The sequence below is a fragment of the Scomber japonicus genome, chromosome 10 (genome assembly GCF_027409825.1).
Source record: "Scomber japonicus isolate fScoJap1 chromosome 10, fScoJap1.pri, whole genome shotgun sequence".
Lineage (NCBI taxonomy): Eukaryota > Metazoa > Chordata > Actinopteri > Scombriformes > Scombridae > Scomber > Scomber japonicus.
Genome location: NC_070587.1, coordinates 7,711,617 through 7,731,904, shown reverse-complemented (window position 1 = coordinate 7,731,904; position 20,288 = coordinate 7,711,617). Strand labels below are relative to the sequence as shown.

At 40.2% G+C, this 20,288-nt stretch overlaps 1 protein-coding gene across 2 annotated transcripts; it reads left to right on the top strand.

Moving 5' to 3' along the window:
- The first annotated feature begins 420 nt into the window (after nucleotides 1-420).
- On the top strand, nucleotides 421-18,894 carry znf574 (zinc finger protein 574). Of its 2 annotated transcripts, none has more exons than XM_053326404.1 (10): nucleotides 421-439; nucleotides 3,508-3,668; nucleotides 7,834-9,028; nucleotides 9,129-9,343; nucleotides 9,637-9,816; nucleotides 10,144-10,238; nucleotides 13,729-13,823; nucleotides 15,864-16,012; nucleotides 16,434-16,721; nucleotides 17,899-18,894. In XM_053326404.1, the coding sequence occupies exons 1-10, from the start codon at nucleotides 427-429 to the stop codon at nucleotides 18,490-18,492; spliced, it is 2,985 nt and encodes a 994-aa protein (XP_053182379.1). In that variant the 5' UTR covers nucleotides 421-426; the 3' UTR covers nucleotides 18,493-18,894. The 2 variants fall into 2 exon arrangements, with proteins under 2 accessions (XP_053182379.1, XP_053182380.1); XM_053326405.1 differs by having other exon boundaries at nucleotides 428-439; nucleotides 3,505-3,668.
- The last annotated feature ends 1,394 nt before the right edge of the window (nucleotides 18,895-20,288 follow it).

Below are 20,288 nucleotides of genomic sequence, written 5' to 3'. Positions count from 1 at the left end.
ATTCGATTTTGTTGTATTTTATTGCTATCACTGTTATTTTATTGTTTTTTAATTGTTTTTATTTATTCCTCTCTTTATTTATTACCTGCTGTAACCGAAAGGACTGTTGTAAAGGGCTGTATAAATAAAGTACATTTTACATTTTACTTTTAATTAAGAAAAAGATTATGAATACTTCTTATTCATGAGTGGCTTGCCTGCTGTAACACTTCAGTTTTGGGACCAATAAAGTACTCTCTATATATACTGATGATCATACTAGTGTAAATGCTCTCGCCGCTCTTTTGAATTACAAACGTCCTCAGCGTTATGTGTCCTGACATCCTATTGGTTGATGAAGTGACCCTCTTAGCCAATCAGAGCGAGGCTTGTATAACATGTAGAAAAAAGCTGAAGTTGCTGACTGTCCTACTTCCTCGACCAGTAATGTCTGATTGCGGTGAGTAATGTTGAAATAATTTTATTAATTTTATGTGAGGGGTTACTTTTTTTTTTAGGAGAAAGTACGCATCTTTCTCATGTATATTAGTATGTGTGTGTGTGTGTGTGTGTGCGTGTGTGTGTTGACGGAGGATTTCAACGGGGGGAGACAGCTAATCTTAGTTTTTCGTCTGTCGCCGCCATTATACCACCGAAGAAGCGTATCCCGCCCTCCTTCTTCGGGTCTTTTTCTTCTTCTTCTCCTTGGTCGCAGAAAGTAAGCAGCACTGGTCCAAGCGGTAAAAGCAATGAGGGGATTATTTGCAAGCTAATTTAGCTGCGACGCCCGCTTTCAAGCAGTGATATAGCAGGAGTATTAGCAGTCTGACCTAGCAGAGGAGCTAGCTGCCAACCACGCCGAGGACACGTTAGCCATATTGTCAGAAAGATGGCCATCATTATATGTTAGCGACACAACACCGGTCAGAGATGGTAGGACCGGCTAGTCATAGCTTTTAGCAGCAGAGGAGTCATACGTGCAGTAAAGCTGTCACAAGAAGCTAACAGGAGCTAGCTATTGACTGTATGAATTAGTATTTTTCTGTTTCCTCTTTTATGAGCTGACATCTAGCTGATCCTGCATCATTCATGTCAGGGAAATACATTAAATACAACTAATAAGTTCACATGACCTGCTCATAAAACCATATCACAGGAAGTGAAATTACACCTGGATGCACATCACATCTGATCCATTACTGTCAGACTGAAGTGAAGTGAAGCAGTCCTGCACTCAAAGACCATATGTGCCATCCCTGACAGTATAGTTTCAACATGGACATAAACACACACGTCTCATTAAACCATTATCCCAACAGGGGGCAGTGGGGCATTATTGTTGTTATCAGTGTTATGGTATAATTTGTTAGTTTTTGGTGTACATAATATTTTCATATTTTATATTTCAGTGTATATGATAGAGCCCGACAGATACTGGCCCAATGTTATGTATACAGTATATATATATAGAAATGGTGGTACAGTGGTTATTAAATATGTAATCGATATTGATATACTACAGTTTAACAATAAACTTGTTTATTTATTTTATGAAATTATATCAGTGCTGAAACAGTAAACAGCTGGGATTTACACCACTTTAAAAATGTAATAAAAATATTTTTTAACATAATATTTAATAGTTATAATTAGCTATGAATAAGAAACACAGGGCTAAAAAACAACATACATATATTAAACTTGAATTAAGAAAAAGGACAATCGAAATATCTGTGATAGTTCAAAATATTGGCTATGGGTCAGCCTCTAGTTTTTCTTTTGCCTTTTTCACCTCCTTTTGTTTTTCTATTATTGATTATTGATTATTTTTATTTCATTACTATGATTTATTTGGGGTGCTTAAAAAATAACGACACCAGTACCAATCCAAGTACCGTCAAGTGATACCGATACCAGAATTGAGTCATGTGAATAGAAGCATTAAATTGCATAAAATGTCACCACTCCTCCACATCTAAATAATCACATTTTTACACAAATGCATTTTGAAAGTCTTCAAATTATTAATATTTAATGCTTGCTTTGGTTGGCTGTGAGCAAGTCCACACAAATAGTCATATTTTCTAGCTCTGGGTGCAAAAAGGATTGATTGCTGTAACATTTTAACTTCCTTTTTGGGATGATCTATCTGTCTATCTCTCTATCTGTGTATCTATCTATCTATCTATCTATCCATTTGAATTTAAATCAGCAAATCGCAAAAACACATATAAACTAACAACATTGAGCCTAGTAACAAGTATTGTCTGTGTAGAAAATAAATGCTTCATTATAGCTTACTCATCTGTGCCATACACGTCCATTGAGGTCTACAAACTTTTTTTTTTTTTTAACACGTCAATGCGCCACACCGTTGTGCTGAGTGTGTGTTCTTCATTACAATTAACACGGGCACCGTAGTCCTGTAATGAATTGTTCACCGCCCTGCTGCTGCGAATACTCTCTCAATCACCAAAATCTGCAGCTGAAAATGATCCACAACAAATAAACCGTTTACTCTTGTTTGAGTAACATTTGGTAAAACCTGCAGTGCTCTGCTGTGGTATCAAATTACTGTTTTTGGCAAGGTGCCTTTTAAAAAAAATGAAGCTGTATATCTGTGACCCGTTTTTACAAAGATTTACATTCTTTGGTGGGAACAAATGGGCTGAGTGCCACAGACAGTTTAAAAAGACGCACTAATAGCTTTGTTAATTTGGCCTTTCCATGGGATTTATTGACAGTAACAAAAAATATAGAATATTGCCCTTAAATTGTAGCCTTGTCTGCCATTTAAAATTGATTGATAGTTTATAGATGGTATATCATATTTGTCTTTCTTGTATTGTCCTTCTTTTCTTTTCTTGTATTGATAAATGACTTTTCCCATCAGTGAGCACTCTGATTTGTACATTTGTTTTAAAGTACAGCTTTGTTGTTGCAACATGAGGTCTGAGCGGTGTCCAGAGAGACGGTGGCATTGCAGAGATTTTGTTTTGATTATAGTTACATTCAGCAGCAGCAGCAGCAGCAGCACACGCAACACTGCTCTTCCAGTGGGTCCAATTACTGCACAACATTTAATTGATGTTCGAGCTAAACGTCAGCTTGGCCTATGAAAATGGCAGAGACAGTGAGGGACTTGGCAAGGTCTTTACCTGAGCAGCAACCTGCATGGTCAAAATAACAATTAGCCCAGGCTTGGTGCATGGTGAGTCATCTCGGCAACCTCAGAGTTAGCCTCCTGGCACTTGTGTCCAAGCTGTTGTCTTGATAAAATATGCAGGCGCTTCTTTTCATCAGGAGAGGGCAATGTTCACAACCCTCTGTGTAATGTTCACTAACTCCAAATGTAATGCACCGGTGGGTAGGCATCTGTACAAGGCTCACGTTGTGATATTACTTTCATATTCAGAGCATGCTGAGTTTTGTGAACTGTTGCACCTTTTATCTAAATCAGTTTTGCTTTTCTCCGTTTCTTATGAAATGTTTGGTTGTTTTTTTTTTTTTATTCTAATCCCCTAGCAGCCATGGAGAGTTCGTCGGTGTACATGTGCTTCCCCTGCTACCAGGAGTTCAACACTCTGGAGGAGGTACTCAAGCACCAGTTGACTTGCACAGCTGAGGATGACCAGCCACCAGACACATCTGGAGCCACTCCAGTCACTGTTCCACTGCTACAGACACAGGTAAATACCGGCAAAGCCACCAGTGTCCTCTCTATATTATGTGATGTGCAGTTGCTTGATTTTTAGATGGGGAATAGAGAGGAAGAAACATCAGTCATGTGACAGTGTGGCCTGAAATGACCAGATGTGTGATCCCATAAAAACTTCAAAATCAGATGTGAGAACGACATTGAAGTGACAAGTAACTTCAGTCATAAACTGGCAATGCTCTGCTGTTCATCATAGTAATAGTGACTTTGACCAGAGCACTTAACATTGAGTTGTTTGCAATGATTTACTGATGAATATCAAGGCGTTGTTGTGTATCTGATTTAGGTGTTTGCTGCTGTAGTAATTTTAATCATAGACTAGCCAGCAGGTGTTTTTGATGTTACATAGTAATAGTGATTATAGGGGAAAATTTGATTATAATATAAATAGTTTATTGTTGGGGTGTAATTAATTCTTTTCCTACTTTATATTTAAATAGGTAAAAGTCTCATTGACATTGAAATCTCCTTTTTATGAGAGACTTGGCCAAGAAGCCAGCATTAAACCAGTGTTGAAACAATAAATTCAAACACAAAGTTAGGCTAAGACATCTGTCACACTACAGAAGAGGATAGATAATATCCAGGTAATGGATAGATTCACAGTTTGAAAGTACTGAAAGAGGCTTTCCTTGCATTCCTCTTGTTCATACTGACTGTTACAAGATCTGTAGTCTGTAGTTTAAAATATAATTTGTTCCTTAACTTGTGCAGTAGATGTGGAGATCCTGACATAAACCTGTATTTTCTAAGGCTGAGTTCTCCCTCTCTGTTTGCACCACAACACATACATGTGCACATATTACACTGCGATTAAGTGATTAAGTCATTGTACAAATGCATCTGACAAACCCCAAACTTTTACCCTGATAAACAGGGAAAGACTGTGATGTCAGGTTGACATGTAATCCAGCTGGTTTTCTAAGTACTTAAGTGCTACCTGGAACTGCTTTCTGTAATGGCAAAATAGCACATTAGCACGTTGTTTATCAGAGTAATGAGTCACTAGTGAGCCAAACAGGTGTAACAGGCGAGATGTGGCTGTGCAAAAGCTGAACTGATTATGAATGAACGCTCACCGTATTACTGTTCAGATTTCATATTTTGTAAAATTACTGGTTGGCCTCTTTTTCTGGAGGGGGCGGCTTTTATCATTTATTGGATGGACGAGGAAAGATTGGGAGCAGGAGGGAATGACATGCGATAAAGGTCGAAGGACAGATTGAGGTCCAGGATGCTACGGTTACATGGTATCCACAGAGGCCAGCTGAATCACCAGAATGCTCCTCATGCTCCAGTAATAATGAACAATTTGTCTCCAAAAGGAAAAAATGTGTTTTTTTGTGACAAGCCTACCTTTTTGTTTCAATGGTTAAGCTCTACAATCCATGCCATTTCCAGTGTTTTCCCTCTGTGTGCTAAATGTATGCTTCTGTATGTAAATTTAGTTGTATTTTTTTTTATTGTTTGGCTCATGGTGAATTTGAGAAGCCTGTGGATTTTTACATAATGCATTGTAATCAGCATTTTTTACATTATGTGTCCTGTTTGCAATATACCATTCTGGGATGCATTTCATCAAAATGCTGAGCTCTATTAATTCAGAGTTCTGCGAAGACACTCTCTGAATTGCAGAGTTTGAAAGTTGTATAATAGGGTGAGTTATTCCATTTAACTTTGACATATTGAGCTGAGTCTTGGTGCAGCTGGCACTTTTTTCTCCTGCCTTTCCCTTGACAGCTTCAGAAAGCCCTCAGGGTTAAAAGCAGTCATTGGCCCTCGTTTAGCAGTAGGGCATGGCTGTCTGAGCTTGTGCCCAGACTCCCATTCTTACAGTCTTCAACACGAGTCCATAAAGCACGATGACACTCGTGATAGACAGATTGCATTGTGAATCGCCAGCGGGAAGATGAGCACGAGAAATGCATCAGTCAGTGCCGCCCTTTCTCCTGACGGATCGTTCATTGGCCTTCTCCTAGATGAATCAACTGGAGAAACATAATAAAACCTGGGTACCTTATGGCTCTTTGACCCCCCGTTTTACCATAAGCTGGTTTTTGAAAACCACCCTGCTTCATTAGCATTCATTATTCATAATTTCTTAGAACAACATTATGTGACGTTTTTGTAAAACAATGCCTCTTTGTGTCTTAAATTGATGTAGAAAGCTTTTCAGCCAGCGGATGTTTCTACTCTTTTAGTACACAAGTATCTGAATTCAGGGTACCACAGTTGTGTTAATGTGTGTTTTGTATATGTCTCCTATGTGAAAATGATCAAGTATTAAAGGAGCATGTTGCATAAAGGTGCCCTCAATATGTTCAGTTAATCATTTCAACATGACACACTAGGCCTTTTTGGTGATTTGGTTTATCACAAGTGCTTCCTTGTTCTGATCAAACAAATTCAATCCTTCTGATTTTCCATATTTGACTGAAGGGTGAATCATCTGCTGTATCTGCAGAGCTGTCAATACCAAACATGTGCTTTTCACATATGGCTCCATTAGAGGCTCTCAAATAATAATAATATAGTTAGTGGGTATTCAGATTCACACAGCCGTCTGTCTAAAAACTGAAATCCTTTATTATATTTTAATAAATTATAATATGTCAAATGCTGTTAGACATTAAAACTGACACATTATCTGCTTATTGATGCACGTGTGCTGTTATTCAGTCTCGGTGGATTCCTACCTTTCTGGCTGATAATACCAAGATAAACTCCAGCTTCGATTCCACTCAACAACATATTTAAGCAAAAATAATTTCAGGCACTCAATATGCAGCTAGCTGGATGTTTTTAGATCACTAAACTATTCACAGATGCTGTTTAATTAGTTACTCAGTTCACACCTTGTGCACTTATCAGCCAGGTGTGAAAGTGAAAAATATCTTTCTCTTTATTTAGAAGAGACTGTTCACAGTGCCTGAAACTTGTCTTTTGTGCATATATTGACAAATTAAAATGAAAGCCTCACACATTTTTTTTATAAAAAATTATGGAAACGTTATCAGGTTTTGAAATGTAAACTTGCAAGAATGTCTATGGATTATAGTGCATGTGAATAGATAATGCTTAATAAAAGAATAAAGAAAGTGTCTTCCAGATCATGTCCTTTGATGGCTAGATAGCATAAAAATAATTTTATCTCCTATTTATTTTCTCAATTATGTGGAGCTGAAGTAGAGAATATAAAAAAACCTTTGTAGCATTCCTGTTGGGTTCAAAACATTGATCTTGATCTTGACTGATCTTCACTTTCTTCTCCTTTTACAGGCATGAGCGATGTTAACACAAAGATGGTCATTCAGAACATGCTTTAGAGCCAACAAATCTATATTTTTCACATTTTAATAAAAAAATATGCCCTTTGTTGGTAAGGAATTCACTGTGCTCATCAAAGAAGAGATCTGTATCAGGTGATATCACACAGTATTTTACAGCAGTTTGTTTATGAGCACAAAAAACACATACATGTCCAGGAGATCATCAGCTGTGACCCCCTGAATTTTTACCTGCTTACAGGATTACAAAATTAGCAAAACGGTGTATAACAACATAAGAATGAAAGCTGTGCAGTATTCTTATATGGTTATAGCCTCTTTCAAATTATTGTATCAAGCTGAGTTTTGTTCATAGAAAAACGAATGAAATGAAAAGTGTAAAATAAATCAGAACGCTAAAACAATAGCTCACAAATCATTCCTGTATGTAAGACATGCTGAGCTGGTTTGATCTAGGCAGTTTCAGATGTCTTTAACTGTGACCTTGATGTCCTGTTTTCATCATCCAAATGGATGGAAAGAGCAAATGTAAACCCACTGGAGTGACCCATTCAACCCTGAAAGGCCTTTGATACTTATCAGCCAGGCTGAGGCCTTATCTTGGCTGTCTGGCACGCTCAGTGGAACCTTGGCACAAAACACATGCTGCCCTAATTGACCTCAATACACCGACATTGAAATCTCATCCTTCATATGTCAGAAAGAATTAAATGATATAAAAAAAACTGCAGGTTAAAGTGACTTTAAACAGCGGTTGTATCTGACCAGTCATTTCTTTATACACAGAAATACAGAGTAGTGAAACACAAAATTTAATTTTGTCTGTTTTTTTCTTTTGTGCCTTTGCAGCAACAAGTATTAAATATATCAAGGACAGATGCATTCCCAGAGACTGAAATACAAGTAGGAGACTCCTTGGTGCAGCAGGTTGAGTGTGAGCCGAGTGGCAGTGAGGAGGCTGCTGTCGGTGTAAATACATCAGATCAGCCCAGAATCCTCTACCAGTGTGGGGACTGTGATGAACTATTCAAGAGCCTGGATCTCTGGCAGCAACACCGTAAAGAAGGGATATGTCAGCATGCTGCTACTGGGGTCATGTCAAATCCTGATTCACAACCTGAGCCAGAAACCCCCTTAGTTCAGAGCTCAACTTCGACTTTGAATCCAGAGGAGTGCACTTTCTCAGAGGGTGATGCGAGCAGAAATCTTCACCCTGAACCAGTGGAAGAACCTGCAGTAGAGGAAGAGGAGCAGCAGGCTGCAGAGAGCACTTCAGCTCAGACTTCTGATCCTGCTGTTTCTGAGGTGGTAGCTCCAACCTCCATTCAAGAAGATTTGTCTCCCAGGAGGAGAGGGGCTAACAAAAAGCCTAAACCTGAACCGGTGCTCCTGTGTGTGGACTGTGGTTCATGCTTCGGCCTTGTGTCTGAACTCGTTTCCCACCGCAAGACCCAACACGGCTTTGAGGAAGCCCTGCACCGTTGCTCTGTTTGTGGGGAGAGTTTTTTAAACACTACCCTCTTCCTCTACCACCGCAAACAACACAGGCAGAAAGGTGAGGAAAAAGTGGCAGCAGGTCCTGAAGTGACAGAGGAGGTTTACGTTCAGAATAATGGGACTGATGAGCAGAGGCAGGACGCCGCTCCCTCCGCCACCAGTGCCACTTCCACTTTTACACAGCCAGAGTTGTTCATGTGCACCCAGTGTGGGGAGAGCTTCAGCGGTGGGGCAGGGCTGGCCACACATCGTACGGAGAAGCATGGTCTGCAGGAGCCGCTACACAGTTGCTCCCATTGTAACGAGAGCTTCATGAACACCACCCAGTACTTGTACCACCTCCGGCAGCACCGCTTCACATCAGGCACAGGGGTGACGGATGGAGCTGAGACTGGTGATGAAACAACCGCTGCAAATCCTCAGGATACTCCACAAAGCTCAAAGCGGCTTCTTTCCTCACCTGCCTCTGCCAGTGAATCAGGTTCACCTTTACCTAAGAGGAGTAAGCCATCTTTCAGGATTCTGAGCGGTGGTAATGCACTCAAAGGTAAGTGGAAGCAATTATTTTAAAGCCTTTTTTAGGAAAAATTAGGCATTTATTGCAGCACATTTTGGTTCTTAATGAGCTGTTTTTTTTATTTTGTCAGGAAACAAGAGTTCAGGCATCAAAGAGGAGTCAGAGAGCAGCATTGCAGCAGACTCGGACACCACCAACCTCCCTCCTCCTACCAAGTTGCTGCAGGACTGGGCCCGCACACCTCTACCCCATGTTTGCCCCTACTGTGGCAAAACCTTCACACGACGCGTCTTCCTCCGCACTCATGTCTACAGCCACACTGGAGAAAAGCTCTTCACGTGCAAGGTGCCAATCAAAAATTAAATTAAAAATGTGTCTTTTCCACAGGGGGAGGAATCATTTGCTTTGATGTAAATGTCATTTATGTCATGTAGCTGGCATTGAAAAGATGATGTAATGCTTTGAAGTGGGTTAGGTATGAGACAGACATAATTTGAACCTCCAACCTCATTATATTTGACAGGTTCTCCAGCGTTTTTGTTCAGTGGAATTTGTTTTATTTCCCCTTTTTATAAGAGGCTCTTAAAACAGTTGTCAATATGACTGTGGCACTAATCCATATTATTGTCGTTGTGAAGGTGTGCACAAAGTCCTTCACTAACTCCCAGAGCCTGCTGCGCCACAGCATGAACCACACGAGCTCCAGGCCGTACAGCTGTGAGGTGTGTGGCAAGAACTTCTCGCAGGCAGCCACCCTGAAGAGACACCAACGTATTCACATGTCCGCACACCCTCGGCGCAAACGTGGACGCAAACCGGTACAGTTTTTGCCATTTTCTATTTGTAAAAATAATTCTTTAAATTGAAAGGTTCAATTCAAAATTGCATATATAAAATTTAAACAAAAAAAGATCTGCATTAAATTAACATGTTCAAATGATTCTGAGAGATTTTGTTATTTTGTTAGGTGTCACATTTTTAGAATGGCAGGTATTGAGTATGGATTGGACTATGGTGGCTTATTTTTAAAGTAAAAACCTTGAACATCAGCTTTTCTTTAAAAATATTTTTAAAAATTGCTTTTTTTGTAGAGAACTTGCTGTGAAATCATTTTTTATTGTCCTTGACTGTGTCCCTTAATGCAGGTGTGTAGTCTGGACAACGAGGGAGCTGCTCATCTCTACCCTTGTCCTAACTGCCCCTCACGGTTTAACACGGAGGATCAGCTCAACCATCACAAGTAATAACATGATAACAGTAACACTTTGGTAGCATTGTTCATTCAGTATCCTTCATTTGCAAGCAAACAACACATCTACCTACACTCATTAAATGCTGTATTTCCATGTAGACCGGAGATACATACTATAGATACTTTATTCAATTAACTCCAACCCTGTTTATTGTGTAAATACGTTTAGAATTACAGTTCCAAACTGAACTGAGGATGGGATTTAGATAACCTTCCTCTCCCTAGCCAGGAACTGTAGTAGCTGAGCCGTGTCCGACTACTGAGCAAGACCTTTAAGCTGTGTTATGAACACACTGGCTGAGATGTCTGGGTGCCCTTGAGCCTCAGCCACATATGATTGACAGACAGAGTCCGAGCAAATTAAGATGATAACGATAACAATCCAAGACGAGGGAAGAGCCCAGTCCTGTCCTACATGATTGAGCAATAGGGAGAGGATTTACAGAGTGTATGTCTGCATTATTTTGGTTTTGGCTGCAGACTATTGGATGTTAAAGCTTTAACTGCGAACAGTGTAAAAACTGTAAGTGTAGAAATTCCTCTTTATACCAGCAGGACAGTAATCCTGAGGTTGATGTGAACATTTAAAGTCTGTGTAAAGTCAATTCATTGATTTACTTCTAAACATATTATACATGTTGGAAAATGGTTACAGAAAACATGTGAAAAGGCTGATACTAACTACAACTATACAGTACTGAATTGTGGAGATAGCGATGGTTCGGCGTAATTTCGACCTAGCGTCACATGCACCATTACGTCTATCTAAACACCGCCTCAGCCCTTTTTTTTCAGTTGGTCGCAAATTAGTGGAGTTAGAGCTATCAGCCGAATGGCTTAGTACAGACGCTAATGGAACCAACAGTGTATCTCGTAAATTACCCCACTAATAATGCCTGGATTGTTATCAAACTTCTATAGTAGTACAAATAGGGTCTTTACTCATAGGTTGATGCATTGGAAAGTTTGTAAGTACACCAGGAGTTTATTTGAATAACACTTACCTGATGGCTTTTACTCTGCTGCTACTGCTAAAGCTGTAAACATCGTCGAAATCTCGCACGATCACTGAAATGCCGTGTGGTCGCGCGAGATCCTGCACAGAGCACCTTCAAAATTGAGCCACTCATCTTCACGTTTGATGTTCGCGGATTTATGAGTAAAGTAAAGGGCTGAGGCGGTGTTTAGATAGATGTAATGGTGCATATGACACTGAACCATCGCTTTAAGTTAAGTTAAACTATTTTGATAATCAAATTGATAATTTTTGTACTTTCTTTAATCAATTGACATTTGCTGGTTTCAGTTGCTCAAATGTGCTGATTTTGAAGCTTTTTTGTGTCATGCGTAGTATGTAGTAAACCAAATATCCTTAGATTTTAAACTGTTAATCAGATAAAATTAGATATTTGAAGATGTCATCATGAGTTATTTTCATATATTTTATAAACAAAATAATAAATTGGTTAATGGAGAAGTTACAGCTAAAGTTACAACTTCATAGTCATAGTTTCATCCAGTGAGCTGCAAAAGGAAGAAGTTGTGGGAATGTAAAAGGACAAAAAGCCTGATAGTTGTTTTTGACCAAACAGCTCCACAAATTATTGAACCAGACGAACTAAACTCTGAGACTAAACTGGCAGAACCTTGAAGATTAATGAGGCAAATTAAGGCAAATTAAGGCAAATTAAGGCAAATTAGACAAATGACAAATATTAAAAAGCAACTGGGGCATTTGAAATTAAAATTTCACACACAAAACAACACAAGGTCATCCTGTTGTTTACCGTACTAACTGTTACGGGACTCTGAATGTTTGAGGTGATGAAAAGGATGAGGGGAAAGGAGACTTGTGGAAACTGAGGCAGAAAACTTCTGTCTGTAAAGCAGATGATCTGTTGAGTGTTTGATGGTTATTCATTCCGGTTTGTAAACGTATTCAGCTATCGCAGTCTCTCTTTTTTTAATTATTTTGGAAGCCTGAAGCATAACCCCAATGAGTAGGGAGTTTTTTTACACCTCCAGTAACTAAAATTGAGTTTCTAGTTCTTCTAGTACTTCAAAAGGTTCTGAGTCCCCTTGGAAGGTTTCTTTGATAGAAACCCTTGATATATTAAAGCAAGAGCCCCTTAAAGTCAAAGTTTAGACTACACTTGGGGTTGTCTTGTCATTTAGTGCCAAAGCCGTTGGCATGATTGGGAACCAGTGGACCCTTGTTTTTGGTTTCCTAGTTGAGAAAAGGATTCAGTGTATATCTACAGTATGTGCACTACTCTAATGGTCTGTTGTAGAGTGTCGTTGCTACTCATTAAAGAACATCTGGCTGGAGGAGAGGTGACCCTGACTGAAACTCTTGATTCTCCCATCTAACTCACGGTCAGCTGTCCCTGAAATATAGATTTTTATTGTCTGTTTAACAAGGAACAGACGCAGCCTGGCCTGCTACAGTATATGGGCCCTGAGAGGTCTGTTTTACTTTAGGTTATTTTGTGGTTAAGTATTGGGCTGCAAGTAATGATCAGTCACATTATTGATTAATCTGCCTGTTATTTTCTCAATTAAATGTCTATCAAATGTCCCGAGAGTGCCAGAGTCCAAGGTAACTTCAAGGCTCTGTGAAAAAAAGCAGCAAATCTTTATATTTGAGAAGCTGGAACCAACAAATCTTTGACATTTGTGTTTGAAAAATGGTTGAAACAAGTAATTAATGATCAAAAAGGTGATTACTTGGTTAATTTTCTTTCAATCGACCAATCTGTTAATTGGATTAACTGTTGCAACTCGGGTTATGTACTGTCGCTGCTACATTACCGGTAGCAGTATAGATGATACATATAAACTAGTGTGTATTCAGTGTTTAGTGGAGCATTTTGTTTCTTAAACGTAAACATCGTCTGTGTTTGTTCTGATTACGAGAACCGGTGTTTTCTTTTTACTTTGCATTTTCATCTTGTACATGCTGTGAATGCAGGCCTGATGCAGCATTAGGTGAATACATCCTAACACTTCTCTCCTCCCCTAAGGCAACATCCAGCGTAACGTTATGCAATGGATAAATATAGTCTTTCATGTCCTAACTCTGACTCCTCCCGGTTTACTGCTGTTCTTTTATCTCCAGCCGTTATACACTCAGCTAATACCCCTTATTTAACCTGAAGCACAGCTAAGCACATACTTGATGGTAATCCTTGTATGAGTCGTATATATTGGGTTGCCCCCCCCCCCCCCTTATTTATTATGTTTTTATGTGTCTTTGAATTGGAGCATTTAAGTCTTCATGCTGGGAGTTATGTATGATTATTTAATGTAATTGTATATATAAATATATAAGCTGTACTTTTTCCTACCTCGAGGTGTAATTATTTTTGCAAGCTAAAACAATTTTGAAAGTTAAATTATCACTGGTGCATACGATGTTAAATCATCTTCCTTTGGCCTGCACTTCTGTTAATATGTGTGTTTTTGTGTGTTTGAACAGATTGCTCCACACCAGCCACCCTTTCCCTTGCCCAGAATGTGGAGAGGCGTTCAAACGCAGGAAAGACCTCGACCTGCACTCGCTCACTCATCAAGGTCAGTTCAGGGGTCAGCCTACCACGTTTTATAGAGCAGCCTGAAAGCTAGCGGGAACAATATACAGAGGCCATCAGGCTGGGGTGTTTTTCTCTGCCATTAAATCTGACTTTTTTATGTACTCCACTGTTTATGTCATATATGTTGCTGTAAATGTCACATATCTCGCATCCTTTCTCTATGTGCCTACTTCTCACCTGTCATTCATCTGTGTGACACATTCAAGACAGTTTAAGATGAAATGAGATGCTCATATCAAGAAATCTGATCCATCCTACTCTGCCTCATTGTAACAGGAGCCAATTAGATATGATGCTGTTATTAGCGCAACATGCAGTGAATTACTATTGATTAATGCAAAGTCTGCGATAAATGCTCCGATCAGCTCGCCTGGGTGGGCTATCGTCTTTACAAACATACATCCATTTTATATGTGCATTGTTCCTCCGATGCATTAGGTCAATGACTTTCCATTGATTTGCGTCTTGTGGAATGGCGTAGGAGGGTGGAGGTAAATGAATTGGGTCAACGTGTTGACACTTCATCTTAATCGGGGGGTGGGGGGGCGGTGGGGTTGGCATTGCAACCTTATTAGTTAAGCTTGAAGAGTCAGCGTGCAGCGGGGGTCAGAGGTGCGTGTCTCCTCTGAGAGAGATGATTGAAGAGATTGATCCATTGATCCAGTCCAGGGTCATTGGCTGAGATTGTCCTTATTAAAGGTTTAATTAGAGGGTCCCAATGGGGAGCAGAGTGGATCGCCCCCACTGGGATAGACTGTACAGATGGTTAACAGATTGCAAGATGTTGGCGTGACGACCTATGGTCATACTGATGAACCATCGGTGTCAGTGATTTCCCTGCCAGATTTTCAAAAGCAACCCAGTGAGAATGTGGTTTGCTTTGCCAAAATTCTGCTCGGGCAGTGGCTGACTTGATCTGCAATGGGTAGGTGATTAATTGATTAACCGACTGATGGAAATTAATTGACAACAATTTTGAGAATAATCATTTTCCAAGTCAAAAATACCAAATTTGTGTCTTCTAATTTAGCTGTTGTTTGAGAGTAAGAAAATTTAACGGACATTTTTTTGAGATTTCATGACATAAATCAGTTTATTGAGAAAACAAACTGCAGATTTATAAGTCTATAAAACTAATTGTCAGTTGTAGCTGTAAAACTAATGATCATTTTCATTATGATAAATATTATTTTCTAGATAAACTGATAACACCTTAAAATGAAAAATGTAATTTACTGGTTTCTAAAGACAAAATATTCAGATTGCTTCAGATATCAGTGCTTTCTTTATTAAATTTAAAATCTGTATACCTCACTGCATGGAGCGTTTTAGGTAAATTTTTATGTAAATTAACAGGATGTCAGTGATTGCTGTAGCACTAAAAATGAGTTAGCAGCCTACTTATGACTTAATGAATGTAATTGGAAACAGAAATGCTGAATTATATGACATTAACCAAGTACCTGCATTTTATGTGGATCAGTCACATTTGGCTAATATTCAGTGTACTTAATAAGGTCATTGTCTGCCCTGACACTGATTCAATGTATTGGACGAGTGAAAACCCAGAGAAATTCAGTACATCATCACATTTGAGAAGCAGAATCAAGCAAATCTTGACTATTTTTGCTTTAATGATGAATTAATCATCAAAACTGTTAATAAATACATTTCCTGTCAATAAGACTAATCAACTAATCAACCCATTTCAGCTTTTATAACAAGATGTGTAAATGTTTTACAATGTCCGTGTGTTTCCACTTTATTAACAACACATTTGACCACAGTCACATTCCTCCTGTGTTTGACATTGAAAAACTGGCTGTATCTAAATGTTTGGGCACCATTGGCCATTGCCAGCCATTTCTGTATGTACCACCTGTCACTGCACGACCGTTGGCACGACATCTACCAATCTACCAACAAGCTCAAATCTGCCATTAGCTATTGGCAGGGCAGAGTTGTAATACGGGTGCAGAGTGGACCACCTGTCTAAAAACCTGATACTGTACCCTTACAGACAAGCAGCCAGCGATGTGCCCTCACTGTTCATCCCAGTTTATCAACCAGTCAGTGCTGGAAATCCACATGCAGCGATGCCCTACCACCGATGAGGAGAAGAATGCTGGTCGTGGACGGGGCCAGGGCAGAGGGCGGAGCACTGGACAGGTTTGGAGCACAGAAAAACCTTTTTTTTTTCTTCTTACTTTTCAACCTTAAGATATTCAGACAGTGAGAGACTGCTGAGTCTGAAGTTTTTATCACAGAAGAATGAAGTACTCAGATCATGTTTTGAACTTTTATGAAATACTTTAGCAATTTATTTCCATCATTTTAAAGACTTTTTTGGCCTTTATTCTGTCATATATTATAGCTGACAGTTGAGACCGGCAGGAAAAGTGGAGATCAAGTGAAGGGGATGGCCTGTAACAAAGGTCCCCAGTCTGAATCAAACTGTGACATTGTGGTTACATCACTGTGATACCATGAGGACACCAGCCTTTTCTCTTTTCATTAATTGCCTCCCTCTTTCTGTATTCCCATCTCCTCACTCCTTACATCTCTTTTCCCTTCCTCCCTACCCCCCCAGATTGAGTGTGACCTATGCGGCCACCGTTGCATGACCCAGGAGGGCCTTGACCTCCATCGGTTATCCCACACAGGCCAGACGCCTCTCAAATGCCCAGTGAGGCCTTGCCGCCGCCGATTTACTTCCAACAGTGCCCTGGAGGAGCACGTGCTGGCCCATTTCCAAGGCACGCTCGGCAAGTCCAAAAACCGACCCCGCTTTCGCTGTGAAGTTTGCCACAAGGAATTTGCCTACAATTCTACCTTCATTGTTCATATGAGGACACATACTGATGAGAGGCCCTTTGAGGTGAGTTGAGTGTGTGTGGTGTGTGTGTGCGTGCGCTTACATAAAAAGAGAATTTCTTTCAGCCTACTTTCAGCCTTCTGAATCACATTTTGTCTCTTTTTTTTATCCAAGGCTTTCAAGCCTTTTAACGCCTCTATTTCAAATTGAAATTGAGCGCCGCCTCACCCAGTTCACACCCGTTCATAACTGCGGCCATCTCTCTGGTTCCGGACGATGGCCATTTGTGCAGTGTATGTCCTGCGGGTGTTTCCTCCCTCCCTGTGTACCTGTGATTAATGACAGGGCTGAGTTAGGGCCTGTCAGCTCCCCTCTGTGCCTGTTACTATTCTGGGACTCTTCTCCTCTCTCTCTGCTGCTCTGGTGACGAGGCAGGACATCAACTATAGACCCACCGAAGCCCATCACAGCACGTTGGACTGTAGAAATTGATTTAATGTTTGTGGCTTTGCTTTGAGCCCTATCTATCAGGCATGCTAAAGATTAAGGTTCAAGAAGCATTGGTCCTTCAACACAGAGGCGGTTATGGTGATGAATTTTAATTAATTTTATTCATTCATTCAGTTTAATTCAAATTTACCATAGGCATTCTTGGAGGAACTCCTATATATATAAAACCAAACTTAACAGGAAAGCTGATTTTGTTAGCATGTCTTAGAGAGAGAGACTAACACTGCAAAACTGAGATCAGGGATTATAGTTTCAATCTGAGTGTCCTCTGTCGCCATTCTTTAGTTGTGCTTCAGGTTTAATCAAGTATCTTCCAGTTCAGTGTCTGCACTTAGGTGAGAGCAAGCAGAGAGCTAATATTAGAGTGGCAGGACATGCCCTATTGTGGATTTGCTAATGTGATTACTTTAGAAATAGTTTAATTATTAATGGTTTGATGGTTAACATTGTTCTGTTGTCCACTGTGTAGCTGTAAGTCTCCCTTACACACTTGTGTGCTTTTTATTGCTTTGTATCTCTCTTTCCCCACACCCTGTTCTCTCTGCTCTTCCTGTACCACAGCCAGGAGTGCTGCCTCTGCAGAAAAATATAAAAAGTGGTCTCAGAAAATATTAATTGCAGTAGAGTTTGTGCACTGGCACCATTGTTGCAAACTGAACTATACTTTTTCTTGCCATCTTCTTACCTCATATTTTGTCCTCTTCCCCATTCTCCTCCATCTCTCCACCAGTGCAACACATGTGGCAAACGCTTCCGCCAGCTGCCCCATCTGCAGGACCATGAGCGCATCCACAGTGGCCTGCGGCCTTTCTGCTGCTGGATTTGTGGAAAGAGTTTCAGCGTGGCTGCCCGTCTCACCGAACACGCCCGCACACACAGTGGCGAGAAGCCCTACCCCTGTCCGCACTGCCCTGCTGCCTTCCGCTCTCGCTCCAACCTGGATAAACACATCCGACTGCATGGAGATCTGCCTCTCGAAAAGGTAGAGGAGGCTGCACATGCAGCTGAGGCCGCCCATGTCCAGAAAGTGCTGGAGGGGGCCAAGGTGCTGACTTCTCTGCCAGAGGAGGTTGAGTCTGGCTCTGTGCAGACCATCTATGTACTGCAGGGGGGCGAAGGAGGTACTGAGACGGTCATGATCCCATCCGATCAGCTCAGTGGCATGGAGGGAGCCTCACAAGTTGTCATCCTGCCCTCCTCCGTTCTGGGAACTCAGGGCATTACTGTTCCGACTATCACCATGGATGGCAATGAAATCACTATGGTGGAGGCAAGCCATTCACCACAGCATGCCATTGAGTTCATTGTGGAGGAGACTGTATGAATGCAGGTACACAAGGACAACACAGAGGAAGTATTGAGCATTTAGTTAAGAATGTTGACCGTTAATGGAGTGAACAGTTTGATCTAAGGATATGCAGTTGTTTCCTGTATATAGATAATAGATTTCTCAGCCAGTGTAACCTCAAGTTCCAGTTTGTGTAGTTGTAAAACTTTACAACTTTCCTTGAGCTTAAAACAAATTTGATAACATTGTTGTGTCAGTGAACCTGGTGACATAAACTTTGACACAAAGATGACACATTCACAATAACAAATTGAAGTTGTATTTCATTTGGATTGAAAAACATGTTGGCCCGTGATTGTACCGAGACATCTGTTTTCAGCCCCTATTTATTAGGGGAAGACTGGTGGTGACCCATGATTCTGCTTTATAATAAAATACTTCAGCTTTCACATTTGTGCGTCCATCATTTTATAAGGTAGATGACATGAGGGCAGTGCCCCAATCCCAGGAAATAGAATAGGCTTTATAGGTCCTGCTGTAAATGGCCGCTTCTACCTTTTGACAAACAATATGAGGAGAGAAATATACTGACTCACTCGGCAGCAGTGTTCAGCTTTTCAAACCGCTTTCTCTCTGTCACACACACTCACACACACACTAATGTTAGTCGAGGGAAGAGTAAAGGAGAAATGTGTTTATAGATCAACAGTATAATTTGTTGGACATTATGTTATTGATTGGTTTTGTGCTGTAATTAAATACAATAATAACAGAGATACTGCGAGATTTATGATGATTTAGCTGAAGTACAGCATTATGCTGTGGCAAGTGGTGTAATGAAATTATCCAGCACTTGCTGCATAGTTATCAAAAATAATGATCCTATTTGTGTCTGAATGGGAAGAGGCATAATATGATATAAGTTTTGCCAGCGCTGCAGTAGCCCATTATAGGCTTCTAAAGCACAGTTTATGGCTGTCTCCCACCCAGTGATTGCTGACAGGAGGGTTTGAAACCGCACACACGTGGAGGCACTCAGTCTTAGTTTGTTTTCATGTCATGGAAGGAGAAATGCTGATGATTGTGCGGAGAACTGAAATGGGGAAATGGCACCATTTCTGCAGAGTGAGAAGCATATCTGGAAATCGAGAGCTCCTGAGGAGTGAAAAGAAAGCCAGAGTCAAGAATTTAGCTGCTCTTCATTGCTTTTCTCAGAGTCAACAGGCAACCAGTCGATAAATACATGTTTTTTTTCCCCCTTCCTAGCAAATCTTAAGCTGATATTCTGGTGGGGTGCCGTTTTTCTTACCTGCTGCCTAAACATTGAAGCGGAAAACACACAAAACAAGCATACGAACATGTAAGGAAATTGCAGATGCTGGAGGTGAAATCATGAAACTTGAATGCTGTAGGGAAGCAGTCTGATTGCAGTATAATGGCTTTTTTGCTGTGCAGAAGACAGTATATTTTTCTTTGTAGCTCAAACTCAACCTGATGGTTTCTTTTTGTTTTTTTGCTACTGTTACAGAGAGTGAAGGGAAACAATTTAATTTAATTTAAATTGTGCTGAGTCTTAAACACAAAGTCACACATAAACACAATGTGTATGTTCTGTATGATGTTTAGCTGACAGATCTGATTTTGTCTGGTGTTCTGATCTTATTTGCAATATGTGTTTGTTATTAAATGCCAAATATGGTGTGTAGTGTAGGCTACTAATTAAAAATGCATATTCCAACTGTTAATTTTGGGTTAGAGAGTGCAATAGCTATGGACAACCTAATTTCTGCTACCTCATTTAAAAGTGAACACACAATAAAAGCAACGTGATC

Coding starts and splice junctions, on each gene's coding strand:
- znf574 (XM_053326404.1), top strand. Junction 3,669..7,833: donor TTCCACTGCTACAGACACAG/GTAAATACCGGC, acceptor GTGCCTTTGCAG/CAACAAGTATTAAATATATC. Junction 10,239..13,728: donor GATCAGCTCAACCATCACAA/GTAATAACATGA, acceptor GTGTTTGAACAG/ATTGCTCCACACCAGCCACC.